The sequence below is a fragment of the Euprymna scolopes genome, chromosome 45, assembly GCF_053919585.1.
Source record: "Euprymna scolopes isolate OS-2025 chromosome 45, ASM5391958v1, whole genome shotgun sequence".
NCBI lineage: Eukaryota > Metazoa > Mollusca > Cephalopoda > Sepiida > Sepiolidae > Euprymna > Euprymna scolopes.
Genome location: NC_136526.1, coordinates 28,475,654 through 28,492,619, shown reverse-complemented (window position 1 = coordinate 28,492,619; position 16,966 = coordinate 28,475,654). Strand labels below are relative to the sequence as shown.

Here is a 16,966-nt window from a genome sequence, read left to right as displayed (position 1 = left end):
TCTTCAGAAAATTAATAAAAACGAATTCTTCAGAAAATTAATAAAAACAAATTCTTCAGAAAATTAATAAAACAAATTCTTCAGAAAATTAATAAAAACAAATTCTTCAGAAAATTAATAAAAACAAATTCTACAGAAAATTAATGAAAACAAATTCTTCAGAAAATTAATGAAAACAAATTCTTCAGAAAATTAATGAAAACAAATTCTTCAGAAAATTAATAAAAACAAATTCTTCAGAAAATTAATAAAAACAAATTCTTCAGAAAATTAATGAAAACAAATCCAGTTTAGACATGTACTCGTGACAGAAAAAAGGAGCATGTTTCAAAAATAAAAAATAAAAACAGACACACTTTTCACTGAAAAGCGAAAACATTTTCAAAAGTCACTTACTGATCACTGACAAGCCACTGGAACATGGTTGCACCATTGGACATTCTTTTCACCAAAAAGAAAAAGAAAAACATTCTCATCGGACACTTTAAAATTAAATGGCTGAAACATTTTCAAACAGACACTTATCACATAAAAAAGCTAAACACATTTTAGCTGAAACAGATTTCACTAGAAATGCTGAAAAACATTTCAACTGGATACGTTTCCCCCAAAAAGAACAAAACAAAAACAAACATCTTTTCTTTTACCAGGCGTTTTTAACTAAACAACAGCTCAATAAAAAAATACCAGCTTAAAAAAAAGTGAACACTTTCTTTATGTACGAAAACACTATAATACTTTACTTTTATTTGTTTTCATAGTGTCTTTTTCTCTTGCCACCTTCCTTCCTTAAAAGTGCACCCGGATATCTAAAACAAAATGGGGCAACTCAACGTCATTAAATGCATGTGGTTTAAAGATCCGTGACAATAAAGCAATCTTCCTGCATTAAGTTTAACTCCAGAGAATATTTAAAAATTAAAACGGGTCAACATTACAACATTGTGTGTATATGATATATTTTCTGCTACAAGAACCATTCCCTTGCAAATTTATCTGAAAAAGTTAGTTTCACTAAAAAGCAACATTTTTTTCACAGAAAAAAGAAATAACTGTTCACCGAATATTCGAGTCAAAATATAAATTCATTACTGGCAACTAGCTATTCAAAAAAACCTTCACTGAAGAAAACTTGAAATATTTATTTTTTCTCAACCGGGGGGGGGGGAATTTCTGAAGTAAACTTGTTAACAACACAATTCATCACTGATGTTTACAACAGCAACTTAACAACTTCAAATTCTACTGGAATTTAAACAAATTTTATACAATTCTACGAAAACAAATTTAACACAATCATAGCAATAAGCCTCATGTTGAGAAAAGCGTATTTTCAAGCAACTGTCATATTCTAAATCCTCACTACTTCGTAGTTTTTAAGATACAACTTAGTATCACAAACGAACATAAAAGAATCTTTCTTTTATTTCGATAAAAAATTTGTTTTCTTCTGAAAATCAATCCAAACAATAGAGGTATTTGTATCAGACGAAAATTACAACAAACACAAGCAGGAGCAAATTCTCACTGCTGAAGATTTTGAATTCAATTTTCTTCCTGGCTTATCCAATCAGAAGTCATCACTCAGTCACATGACTAAGTGCTGGCTTGTGGATGAGCGATTTTCAAATCTATTTGTAAGACCTGATCTTGACTGGCTACAATGAGTCTTTCTTGAACAATCGAAGTGAAGTATCCAGTCTATATATTCCTGGTTAAGCTCCCCCAGGAACTTTCCTGCTCTTCTATGTCATTCCCATCCTTGTTTTCTTGTGTCTATCTTGATTTCCATGTATTTCTTTCTTTTATTTCTTGCAAACTGTGTTGCTGGTTCATCATATTTCGGCAGAATTTTCCAGTGTGACACCTCAAAGTTTTCAGTAAGCTTTGTGATTGTGATTCATGGTGGTCCCTCACTATTTCCATTATCATATCTGTTGAGCTTTTGATGTACTGCACCATGCTTACTATAGTGGCTCGATATGCATGGTTTATTTACGCGGCCAGGACCCCATTCTTTTTATGATAGGTATATCCTGTCCAAACATTAGTTTCGATATATTATTTTACATAAGGTCTTTGTATTAAGCCTATTAATATTGCATTGAGGCCAATCAATAATACCAAAACCATATGAGATGACAGGGATTGTAAGCTGATTTATGGTAGTTATTTCGTGTGGGTTCGCATGTGTATTTTTAAAGATGCTTTTTGTAAAAATGCGGAGCCACACACTTGACAAGCAAACGGTTTTACACCAGTGTGTTTGTATGCATGTATTTTTAATTGTGATTTCACTGAAAAAGCAGAACCACACTCATCACATACATAAGGTTTTTCACCTGTATGTGTTCGCATGTGCAATGTAAGGTCGTATCTTACAGAAAACGCTAGACCACAAACCTGACAAGCATGAGGTTTTTCACCAGTGTGTTTGCGTGAGTGTCTATTTAATTGGAATTTTACTGAAAAAGCAGATCCACAAACTTGACAAGCATAAGGTTTTTCACCCGTGTGTGTTCGCATGTGTACTCTTAAGTGTTCTTTTCGTGAAAATGCTGAGCTACATATTTCACAAGCAAAAGATTTTTCATTTTTAATTTTGCCTTCATCAGTGTGGATTTGCATGTGCTTTCGTAATTGGGATGTTAATGAAAAAGCTGTACCACAAACTTCACAAGTATAAGGATTCTTGACAGTGTGTTTGTACATATGTATTTTTAGATTTGTTTGTTCTGAAAAATTTGAACAACAAACTTGACAACTAAAAGGTTTTTCGCTATGGTGAATTAGTATATGGTTTTTTAATTGAGATGTTGTTGAAAATGCTGAGCCACACACTTTGCAAATATATGGTTTTTCACCAGTGTGTGTGCGCATGTGTATTTTTAATGCATATTTTTCTGTGAATGTTGAACCACACACTTGACAAGCATATGGTTTTGTACCAGTGTGATTAGACATGTGCCTATTTAATTTGGACTTCAGTGAAAATGCTCTGCCACACACTTCACAACTATAAGGTGTCTCGCCAGTGTGAATGCGCATGTGTGTTTTTAGTTGTGATTTTACTGAAAATGAAAATCCACAAACTTCACAAGGAAATGGTTTTTCGCCAGTGTGTGTTCGCATATGGATTTTTAAAGCATAATTAGACGAAAACGCTGAGCCACAAACTTGACAAGCGTGAGGTTTTTCACCAGTGTGGCTGTACATGTGTACATTTAATTGGGTCTTAAATGAAAATGATGAGCCACACACTTCACACCCAAAAGGTTTCTCACCAGTGTGAATACGCATGTGTGTCGTTACTTGAGATTTTACGGAAAATGCTGAACCACAAATTTGACAAGCATGAGGCTTTTCACCAGTGTGTGTTCGCATATGAATTTTTAAATCCTTATTATATGAAAATGTTGAGCCACATACTTCACAAGCGTGAGGTTTTTCACCAGTATGGTTGTACATGTGTGTCGTTAATTGGGATTTTACTGAAAATGCTATGCCACACACTTCACAAGAATAGGGTTTTTCCCCTGTGTGAATTCTCATGTGTGTTTTCAGTTGCGATTTTACTGAAAAAGATGAGCCACATACTTCACAAGCAAATGGTTTTTCACCAGTGTGTGTTCGCATATGGATTCTTAAATCAAAATTAGAATAAAATGCTGAACCACAAACTTGACAAGCGTGAGGTTTTTCACCGGTGTGTGTTTGCATATGCACTTTTAATTTGGACTTAAATGAAAATGCTGAGCCACACACTTCACAGACATAAGGTTTTTCTCTCTTTCTATGATTTTCACTTTTCTCATTTTGTCTAAGCTGTGGATGGGACATCCTCCTTAATACCCTGCATTCACCAGCAATTTCATATATTCTAAATACGCTACCTGTTCATGATTCGAACCTTCACTTTAAGTATATTTTCTTTGTCCATATATGTTCACATGTGATGCATCAAAATCGATTTCAAAATAAAAGAACTATATACTTCAGAAGAATGTAGTTTTTCTCTTGTATGGACAAGCATACACTACAAGAGTGTAAATTATTATATCTTTTAATATGATTTTTTTAGAAAATGTTGAGCACGCTTCACAAAATGTTTCATTTATTGTGTATTTTTAACATTAGATTGTTTGGATATTCTGAGCCACAGATTTTAAAAGGATATATTTTCCTAGGATGTTTGATTTACTGTACATTTTTAATGTTGATGAGCCAGTAATCTCATTATTGTAAGATTTATCTACTGTGTCGATTTGTGCTATTATACAAAGTTAAAAACTTTCCAGTATTTATTACCTATTTCCTACAGGTTTTGTTTCGATTATATTGTAAAACTGTTGCCATCCATTGCCCTGCAAATAAATAATAGATGTAAATAATTAAACATATAATGAAAATATATTTTGACAAAATATAAAAAATTTCTATGCAAAGTATTTTAAACATGTACTATTATTAAGTATGTTTATTCATAAGAAACTAATATTGACCTCACTGATTCAAATGAAAGTCTAGATAAGTATTACTCTCCACTTGTAGAGAAAATGTCTTTCTTTTAAAATCAAATTTGATTGTCTGCAAGAGGAAAGAAAATAACTAAAGATATTGCATTTGAACATATCTAAATTATTTTTAAAGTTGCTCACTGTTCAGCCAATCACGAATGCATGAATTAACTTATCCTAAATCTACAGCTAATCGCACTATGTTATATGTGATTTTCTTTCTTCTACATAATGATAACACATAAAATGAAAAAAATAATTGCTATTTTCTCCAATTCTTATTTAGTCGTTAATAAACTCACCTTCATTACTGATTCTACCAAACGAAAATCTTTCAATCGAATGCAATTATGGATTACTAGTTTGTTACATAAAGTATACTTGAGAGCCATTTTGTCTCCTCTGTTTGATAATGCCTGATGTAAGTACTTTTTTTTGGCTATTATCAAATTTGGTCATAAGAGACAATAAAAATAGAATAAGCAATTTCAATGTTTGACAATTGAAAACGTTAATTGTGGCATCATGTAATTTCAAACAGTGTAAACGTTAATTGTGGCATCACGTAATTTCAAACAGTGTAAACGTTAATTGTGGCATCACGTAATTTCAAACAGTGTGAAATTCTGTTATGTTCATTTGCTTTTTCAACCGATGAAACTAAAACGTTCGTGATGCAAGTGGAATAATTTTATTTTATTTTTTTCTTTACCCATGTTCACCCCTTACAAAGCATATCGCGACTTGGACGTAAGACCTACTATTTTGGGCCACGTCTAGGAAAGATTAACAAGATGTTTGTTTATATTACATTTAAACTTCCTTATATCAGTACAGCCAGTGAGGCAGGCAGCAGGAAGGGAATTCCAAAGTCTAGCTGTTCGAGAGAAGAAACTATTAGAATAGAAAGCTTTTTGGCATTTAGGGACAACAACAGTAAAGGGGTGAGATTTTATTGCTAAGTGGGTTTGTTGGAAATATGTATGTCGAGGGGGTAAAGTGAAACGAGTTCATCAGAACACATTCCCTTAAAATATTTTTAAAACAGGCACAGTGATGCAACATTGCGGCGATGAGACAGGGGCTAGAGCTTAGTTGATAAAGTGGGACCGATTAGACTGCCATTAACACAAAATGATCACAAAAAGAATTTAGTGAAATACAAAACGTTTATTTTTATCAATCTCTGCTTATAGCTTTGTTTGTATTCATCATCATCGTACATGGAATTGACAACAGTGTTTGAGTATTAAATACTTTCAACTGTAAAATCCTATTTTGATTCCACTTTATCCTAGTCTTCCTTATTGTTTTTTTTCTTCAGGAATGTTGCTAATGCTCATACAATATTCGTATAGCAGTAGTTTTGGGCATATAAGTTCCGTGTATTTCATTTCTACCTGAAATACACGGAGTTGTATAGTTGTAATACACATTACAACTGTTGTAAGTTAAATACTGGCAATTTCCAGTTTCAGATAATATGAAATAATCAAAGAGTGTTGAAGCAATCTACAAGGAAATCATGAATTTTTTTAGTCTTAAACCAAGATCTCCAAAGCAAGGGACAAGAAAAACAGTGCAAAACCACAGGCACAGGTGTGTTCAAGTGAGACAAAAATTCAGAAACGTCCAGAATACTTAGAGGGGTACCTCATGTCAACCACCAATGGAAAGTAAACCCTTAGAAATAAAATTCATCTTCGGGATAACACCAACATTCACACATTGATACAGATTCCTCATCACTGGAAGAAGCAAAACACTGGGGATGATAAAAATACTGCTACATGGTGTTCAGCGATGAGGGTTACCCCCAAAAAGGTTCGTCTCCACAAGTTGAATGATGTCATTTATGCGAGAAACACATCTTATTCCCATTCTATCAGGTTTCAATGATACAACAGGCTATTGATATCCACAAATACAGAGGATACTGTGTTCCTTGGTACTGTAAGGCCAATTAAGGACTCCATGAATCAGGGGATGGATATACCTGTTGGTTTGATGACATCACTATGGATATGGCTCATAAAACCAGATGCATTGACGACAGTCTACTATGAAAAAACTAAACAGTGTCTTCATTCTGGCACATACTTAACTATACCAGTGGCTGTGCAAACAAGGGGATTGTATTTAATCCAGCCAAGTTTTACTTAGCTAAGATAGAAGTGAAGTCCTCAAGATGTCTTAAAGAAAAAGAATGACAGAAGCTATCCTTCTCTAAAATATCAGTGTCTTGATTTGGATTCATGAATGAAGTGTTGTATGTCTTTTCACCTTACGAGGACAAAGAATAGAATGTTCTATTCGGATTAAATATTTCAATGCCAAGAATCAAAGAGAATAATAGTGAAAAGGATTGAGAAAGCTATTTAAACGTTTGCAATGAACAGTGACAATACTGGCGACAGATTACAGCAAAGCAAGAATATCGTACTTCCAATTTTGAAATACTGCAGATGTGAGGGTGAATTGAATATGAGTTGTGAGGATGGCCACTGGAGCTTTATTCTGGCTGGATCCCATTTTACAAATGATGCAGAATCGCAATATGCAATGGTGGAAGAGAAGCTTTAGCCCTGGTGTACAGGCTGGAATCCTGCAAGATGTTCATACTCCGATGCCCAGATTTGCCGATAACAGTAGATCCCATGTCATTAATAAAAATATTTCAAACTAGATCCTAGAAAATATTAAAAACATCTAACTATTAAATTTCAAAGGAAACTGGTGTACAAATTTCAGATAAAACATTGAGCTCCTGATTTATACCCAGCAGGAACTCCACCAAAAAGCCTGACGAAATGATTAACATTGCAGTGTTTAACTGCCTTGATGTCATTGTATGAAACTGATCCTAAATGGAAGATTATTACATGGAAATGATCATGGCCACAGCAGCTTCAGATGAAGAATGCAGACCTTTAAAAGATCTAATTGAAAATGGCTTCCACCAATTACGCATCTGTCTCATCCACAGCTTGAGTTTTCTTACCTATGCGTGAAGAGTTATATTGCCTTGAAATTATTATTATCAAAGGCAATAAAATTCTAATGAAATTATTATTATCAAAGGCAATAAAATTCTAACGAAATTATTATTATCAAAGGCAATAAAATTCTAACGAAATTATTATTATCAAAGGCAATAAAATTCTAATGAAATTATTATTATCAAAGGCAATAAAATTCTAATGAAATTATTATTATCAAAGGCAATAAAATTCTAATGAAATTATTATTATCAAAGGCAATAAAATTCTAATGAAATTATTATTATCAAAGGCAATAAAATTCTAATGAAATTATTATTATCAAAGGCAATAAAATTCTAACGAAATTATTATTATCAAAAGCAATAAAATTCTAATGAAATTATTATTATCAAAGGCAATAAAATTCTAACGAAATTATTATTATCAAAAGCAATAAAATTCTAATGAAATTATTATTATCAAAGGCAATAAAATTCTAATGAAATTATTATTATCAAAGGCAATAAAATTCTAATGAAATTATTATTATCAAAGGCAATAAAATTCTAACGAAATTATTATTATCAAAAGCAATAAAATTCTAATGAAATTATTATTATCAAAGGCAATAAAATTCTAATGAAATTATTATTATCAAAGGCAATAAAATTCTAATGAAATTATTATCAAAGGCAATAAAATTCTAATGAAATTATTATTATCAAAGGCAATAAAATTCTAACGAAATTATTATTATCAAAGGCAATAAAATTCTAATGAAATTATTATTATCAAAGGCAATAAAATTCTAATGAAATTATTATTATATAAGGCAATAAAATTCTAATGAAATTATTATCAAAGGCAATAAAATTCTAACGAAATTATTATTATCAAAGGCAATAAAATTCTAACGAAATTATTATTATCAAAGGCAGTAAAATTCTAATGAAATTATTATTATCAAAGGCAATAAAATTCTAATGAAATTATTATTATCAAAGGCAATAAAATTCTAATGAAATTATTATTATCAAAGGCAATAAAATTCTAATGAAATTATTATTATCAAAGGCAATAAAATTCTAATGAAATTATTATTATCAAAGGCAATAAAATTCTAATGAAATTATTATTATCAAAGGCAATAAAATTCTAATGAAATTATTATTATCAAAGGCAATAAAATTCTAATGAAATTATTATTATCAAAGGCAATAAAATTCTAACGAAATTATTATTATCAAAGGCAATAAAATTCTACAACTTTTTGCAGAAATATTGGAATTCCTTCCCTCTGGACATCAAGGTGTAAATGCATGACAACATTTGTTGGATTTGATGCTAACATCAGGAAACCAGATCCCAGTGCCACACTTGCAACATGATTGCATGATTTCAGCCCAGTGGCCCTTTGATGTCACCAGCAGACCCGAAATTTCCATTCCAACAAGTGGTAGTTGACTTTGTCGATATACACCATAAGAATTTTATGGTGTACACTAGTCGATATTGTGGGCGGGTGGAAGTGTCCCTAATAATGTTAAGAGGACCAAAACTATATGTGATATCTTGAGAAATTAGTTCTGTACTTACAGTGCACCTGAAGAAATCTTACAGATAAACCCTGTTTGGTTCCCAGTAGTACAACTCCTTTTTGAGACACTGCGGTATATGGAAATGTATCTACTCAGCCTATTATGTTCAAAGGAAAGGTTACACAGAGTAAGCTGTTAAAACAACAAAGCGTATACTCGCCGACAACATGGTCAGGTATAAACACTTATGCCATGATCATGCTTCTCTAGCATTACTAACCTATCGCAAAACCCAAGTCTAAAACCTTGACGTGTCCTCGGTTATAATGCTATATGTTCAAGTCATTAAAGAACACCTTTATGTCCTACAGGATGAATACCAGACACTAAAACAATTGAAATAGGAAAACTAATTGAGTTGGCAATTGTCAAGAGGCAAATGCAGAATGAACAGTTCTACAACCAATATTGTCGTCGGAGAATTCCAAGTCAGAAACATTATCCAGATCCCGAACATACATCGATGGGTGAAGACAAAATGGATCCTGGAAACAATCAAGTAACTTTGTGCAACCGTCGGTTTCTCTGTAAAATATACTCAGTTGTGGATGCCCCCACATTATGCCACACCTCAATTTAGTCGAAAATCCCTGGTCTTCACAGAAACAACCTCCTGAAGAAGCAGCATTGGTTAGATTATCAATGTCAGGTCGCCTAGCGAGCATGACGAAGAAGAAATGGAAGTTGATAATACTACAGGAAGATGTATACACAAACAGAAAATAACCAAGGGTGATCTTCCCTGATAGCTATATTTAGAAGAGACTTGTGGCAGCCATTTGCTTTTTGTATTAGCAACAAGCTGAAGGAAACAGTTTATTACCTTACACCTACAACTAACTTTATATCGATAGAGCTTATCAATCAGACTTAATGTTCATCATAAAATAACTCATTTGTTACAACTTTATAGCAATTACCCCTTACAGCTAAACAACAAATGGCAGTTTATTTTTTGTAAAAAATCAGTTGGAACAAACTAAACAATTTGAATTCAAACTAAACACAATTTCCACAATAATTGATAAATTTCGGTAAACATTTGAAGGGTACAAATCACTTGTAGAGTTTTTAAACGATTATTTAACTCTTATGCTAAGCAATAAGAAATTTTTAGTAAATATGTTTTAAATGGAATCTTAACTACTTTTTAAAATTATATAGCTCAGTACCTAATCTTAAAAGAACAGGTACAAGTCAGAACATACTTATTTTTAAATATTGTGGAGGAAGGGAAGCTAGATAAAAATTAAGTATGGACAAACTTGTCATGATGTTTTTTAGTATACGACAAAATTTTTATATGTTTGGAAGATAACAAACTAAAGTTAAGTTTAAAAGGAAAAATGTATGTTAAAGAAAATGAAAAATGTTGAAAAAGAAAAACTCGTTTGAATTTCTAGTCTGAGAAAATCAACTTTACAAATCTGTAGAAAAATAATTATCAGTTCTCTGAAACAATAACTCTGACAATAATTAACAAACAATTTAATTCTTAAGATACCGAATTACAGAAAATGTAAATACTTTTATAAAATAAAAATTGCATTAAAAACCAAAAAATGTAAAATGAGGGTAAACTTACCCTCATTTTACATTTTTTGGTTTTTAATGCAATCAATTCTCAAAAAAGAAAAAGTCCGCAATTATTTATAAACACACATCTCGTTGACTTTCTCCAACGGATCAGGAGAAATATCATAATTTTGTTTGATTTAATGTTGTTATTACAAAAAAAATGCTTTATTTTATTAGAATATTTTACAATGTCACAAGTAAGAATTTCTTTATTTTTCCCTAAAAATGTCCCACATTTAACTTGGTATGGATTTTTGTTCACTAATACTACACAATTATTGATGACCTTTGTTTATTGTTTTCCATTGGACTTTCAAATAAAACATTTGTAAAATGTTGTTAAAAAATCAATTTTAGCAATAACATTACTCGATTTATTCTTAAATTTATTATTAAAAAATAAGCCAAAACAATTCTTAGTGGCGGTCTAATGTGGAGTTCTGAGATTTTAGTCACATTGCAAAACACTAGCTCTGCTAGAAAACTGCGGCTGGTGTTGCACAAAATATTCCCCTTTTATTAACCAATGAATTTTGGTCCGTCATGAAGAAAAATTAAATAATGAAGTATAATTAAATCATGAAGTATAATTAAATCATGAAGTATAATTAAATCATGAAGTATAATTAAATCATGAAGTATAATTAAACCATGAAGTATAATTAAATCATGAAGTATAATTAAATCATGAAGTATAATTAAATCATGAAGAATAATTAAATCATGAAGTATAATCAAATCATGAAGTATAATGAAACCATGAAGTATAATTAAATCATGAAGTATAATTAAATAATTAAGTATAATTCAATAATTAAGTATAATTAAATCATGAAGTATAATTAAACCATGAAGTATAATTAAATCATGAAGTATAATTAAATCATGAAGAATAATTAAACCATGAAGTATAATTAGATCATGAAGTATAATTAAATCATGAAGTATAATTAAATCATGAAGTATAATTAAATCATGAAGTATAATCAAATCATGAAGTATAATGAAACCATGAAGTATAATTAAATCATGAAGTATAATTAAATCATGAAGTATAATTAAATCAAAGTTTAATTAAATCATGAAGTATAATTAAATAATGAAGTATAATTAAATCATGAAGTATAATTCAATAATGAAGTATAATTCAATAATGAAGTATAATTAAATCATGAAGTATAATTAAACCATGAAGTATAATTAAACCATGAAGTATAATTAAATCATAAAGTATAATTAAATCATGAAGTATAATTAAACCATGAAGTATAATTAAATCATAAAGTATAATTAAATCATGAAGTATGATTAAATCATGAAGTATAATTAAATCATGAAGTATAATTAAATCATGAAGTATAATTCAATAATTAAGTATAATTAAATCATGAAGTATAATTCAATAATGAAGTATAATTCAATAATTAAGTATAATTAAATCATGAAGTATAATTAAATCATGAAGTATAATTAAATCATGAAGTATAATTAAATCATGAAGTATAATTAAATCTTGAAGTATAATTAAATCTTGAAGTATAATTAAATCATGAAGTATAATTAAATCTTGAAGTATAATTAAATAATGAAGTATAATTAAATAATGAAGTATAATTAAATCTTGAAGTATAATTAAATCATGAAGTATAATTAAATCATGAAGTATGATTAAATCATGAAGTATGATTAAATCATGAAGTATAATTAAATAATAAAGTATAATTAAATCATGAAGTATAATTAAATCATGAAGTATAATTAAATCATGAAGTATGATTAAATCATGAAGTATAATTAAATAATGAAGTATAATTCAATAATGAAGTATAATTCAATAATTAAGTATAATTAAATCATGAAGTATAATTAAATCATGAAGTATAATTAAATCATGAAGTATAATTAAATCTTGAAGTATAATTAAATCATAAATATGTTTAAATCATGAAGTAAAATTAAATCATGAAGTATAATTAAATCATGAAGTATAATTAAATCATGAAGTATAATTAAATCAAAGTATAATTAAATAATGAAGTATAATTAAATAATGAAGTATAATTAAATAATGAAGTATAATTAAATAATGAAGTATAATTAAATCATGAAGTATAATTAAATCATGAAGTATAATCAAATCATGAAGTATAATTAAATAATGAAGTATAATTCAATAATGAAGTATAATTAAATCATGAAGTATAATTAAATCATGAAGTATAATTAAATCATGAAGTATAATTAAATCAAAGTATAATAAAATAATGAAGTATAATTAAATCATGAAGTATAATTAAATCATGAACTATAATTAAATAATGAAGTATAATTAAATCATGAAGTATAATTAAATAATAAAGTATAATTAAATAATGAAGTATAATTAGATCATGAAGTATAATTCAATAATGAAGTATAATTAAATCATGAAGTATAATTAAATAATGAAGTATAATTAAATCTTGAAGTATAATTAAATCATGAAGTATAATTAAATCATGAAGTATAATTAAATCATGAAGTATAATTAAATCAAAGTATAATTAAATAATGAAGTATAATTAAATCATGAAGTATAATTAAATCATGAAGTATAATTAAATAATGAAGTATAATTAAATAATGAAGTATAATTAGATCATGAAGTATAATTAAATCATGAAGTATAATTAAATAATGAAGTATAATTCAATAATGAAGTATAATTAAATCTTGAAGTATAATTAAATCATGAAGTATAATTACATAATGAAGTATAATTAAATAATAAAGTATAATTAAATAATGAAGTATAATTAAATAATGAAGTATAATTAAATCATGAAGTATAATTCAATAATGAAGTATAATTCAATAATGAAGTATAATTAAATCATGAAGTATAATTAAATAAGGAAGTACAATTCAATAATGAAGTATAATTAAATAATGAAGTATTATTAAATAATGAAGTATAATTAAATAATGAAGTATAATTAAATCATAAAGTATAATTAAATAATTAAGTATAATTCAATAATATAGTATAATTAAATAATGAAGTATAATTAAATCATGAAGTATAATTAAATAATGAAGTATAATTAAATCATGAAGTATAATTAAATCATGAAGTATAATTAAATCATGAAGTATAATTAAATCATAAAGTATAATAAAATCATGAAGTATAATTCAATAATGAAGTATAATTCAATAATGAAGTATAATTCAATAATGAAGTATAATTAAATAATGAAGTATAATTAAATAATGAAGTATAATTCAATAATGAAGTATAATTAAATAATGAAGTATAATTAAATCATGAAGTATAATAAAATCATGAAGTATAATTAAATCATGAAGTATAATTAAATCATGAAGTATAATCAAATCATGAAGTATAATTAAATAATTAAGTATAATTCAATAATTAAGTATAATTAAATCATGAAGTATAATTTAACCATGAAGTATAATTAAATAATGAAGTATTATTAAATAATGAAGTATAATTAAATAATGAAGTATAATTAAATCATAAAGTATAATTAAATCATAAAGTATAATTAAATCATAAAGTATAATTAAATCATGAAGTATAATCAAATCATGAAGTATAATGAAACCATGAAGTATAATTAAATCATGAAGTATAATTAAATCATGAAGTATAATTAAATAATAAAGTATAATTCAATAATTAAGTATAATTAAATCATGAAGTATAATTTAACCATGAAGTATAATTAAATCATGAAGTATAATTAAATAATGAAGTATAATTAAATAATGAAGTATAATTAAATCATAAAGTATAATTAAATCATAAAGTATAATTAAATCATGAAGTATAATTAAATCATAAAGTATAATTAAATCATGACGTATAATTAAATCATGAAGTATAATTAAATAATGAAGTATAATTCAATAATGAAGTATAATTCAATAATGAAGTATAATTAAATAATGAAGTATAATTCAATAATGAAGTATAATTAAATAATGAAGTATAATTCAATAATGAAGTATAATTAAATCTTGAAGTATAATTAAATAATGAAGTATAATTAAATCATGAAGTATAATTAAATCATGAAGTATAATTAAATCATGAAGTATAATTAAATCATGAAGTATAATAAAATCATGAAGTATAATTAAATCATGAAGTATAATTAAATCATGAAGTATAATTAAATAATGAAGTATAATTCAATAATGAAGTATAATTCAATAATGAAGTATAATTAAATCATGAAGTATAATTAAATAATGAAGTATAATTAAATCATGAAGTATAATTAAATCATGAAGTATAATTAAATCATGAAGTATAATTAAATAATGAAGTATAATTAAATCATGAAGTATAATTCAATAATGAAGTATGATTCAATAATGAAGTATAATTAAATCATGAAGTATAATTAAATCATGAAGTATAATTAAATCAAAGTATAATTAAATAATGAAGTATAATTAAATAATGAAGTATAATTAAATAATGAAGTATAATTAAATAATGAAGTATAATTAAATAATGAAGTATAATTCAATAATGAAGTACAATTCAATAATGAAGTATAATTAAATCATGAAGTATAATTAAATAATGAAGTATAATTAAATAATGAAGTATAATTAGATCATGAAGTATAATTAAATCATGAAGTATAATTAAATCATGAAGTATAATTAAATAATGAAGTATAATTAAATAATGAAGTATAATTAAATAATAAAGTATAATTAAATAATGAAGTATAATTAAATAATGAAGTATAATTAAATCATGAAGTATAATTCAATAATGAAGTATAAGTCAATAATGAAGTATAATTAAATCATGAAGTATAATTAAATAAGGAAGTACAATTCAATAATGAAGTATAATTAAATAATGAAGTATTATTGAATAATGAAGTATAATTAAATAATGAAGTATAATTAAATCATAAAGTATAATTAAATAATTAAGTATAATTCAATAATTAAGTATAATTAAACCATGAAGTATAATTAAACTATGAAGTATAATTAAACCATGAAGTATAATTAAACCATGAAGTATAATTAAATCATAAAGTATAATTAAATCATGAAGTATAATTAAACCATGAAGTATAATTAAATCATAAAGTATAATTAAATCATGAAGTATGATTAAATCATGAAGTATAATTAAATCATGAAGTATAATTAAATCATGAAGTATAATTCAATAATTAAGTATAATTAAATCATGAAGTATAATTCAATAATGAAGTATAATTCAATAATTAAGTATAATTAAATCATGAAGTATAATTAAATCATGAAGTATAATTAAATCATGAAGTATAATTAAATCATGAAGTATAATTAAATCTTGAAGTATAATTAAATCTTGAAGTATAATTAAATCATGAAGTATAATTAAATCTTGAAGTATAATTAAATAATGAAGTATAATTAAATAATGAAGTATAATTAAATCTTGAAGTATAATTAAATCATGAAGTATAATTAAATCATGAAGTATGATTAAATCATGAAGTATGATTAAATCATGAAGTATAATTAAATAATAAAGTATAATTAAATCATGAAGTATAATTAAATCATGAAGTATAATTAAATCATGAAGTATGATTAAATCATGAAGTATAATTAAATAATGAAGTATAATTCAATAATGAAGTATAATTCAATAATTAAGTATAATTAAATCATGAAGTATAATTAAATCATGAAGTATAATTAAATCTTGAAGTATAATTAAATCATGAAGTATAATTAAATCATGAAGTAAAATTAAATCATGAAGTATAATTAAATCATGAAGTATAATTAAATCATGAAGTATAATTAAATCAAAGTATAATTAAATAATGAAGTATAATTAAATAATGAAGTATAATTAAATAATGAAGTATAATTAAATCATGAAGTATAATTAAATCATGAAGTATAATTAAATCATGAAGTATAATTAAATAATGAAGTATAATTCAATAATGAAGTATAATTAAATCATGAAGTATAATTAAATCATGAAGTATAATTAAATCATGAAGTATAATTAAATCAAAGTATAATTAAATAATGAAGTATAATTAAATCATGAAGTATAATTAAATCATGAAGTATAATTAAATAATGAAGTATAATTAAATCATGAAGTATAATTAAATAATAAAGTATAATTAAATAATGAAGTATAATTAGATCATGAAGTATAATTCAATAATGAAGTATAATTAAATCATGAAGTATAATTAAATAATGAAGTATAATTAAATCTTGAAGTATAATTAAATCATGA

The 16,966-nt window shown here is 26.2% G+C and overlaps 1 protein-coding gene across 1 annotated transcript in view; it reads right to left on the bottom strand.

Annotated features, from left to right (window-relative positions):
- Positions 1 to 269: 269 nt before the first annotated feature.
- Positions 270 to 16,966, bottom strand: part of LOC145269316 (uncharacterized) — a 72,763-nt gene continuing 56,066 nt past the window's right edge. Inside the window, exon 2 of the mRNA XM_080125013.1 lies at positions 270 to 4,364. Coding sequence (XP_079981139.1) covers positions 2,170 to 3,840 — 1,671 coding nt within the window. The 5' untranslated portion in view covers positions 3,841 to 4,364 and the 3' untranslated portion in view covers positions 270 to 2,169. The remainder of the gene's footprint in view (positions 4,365 to 16,966) is intronic.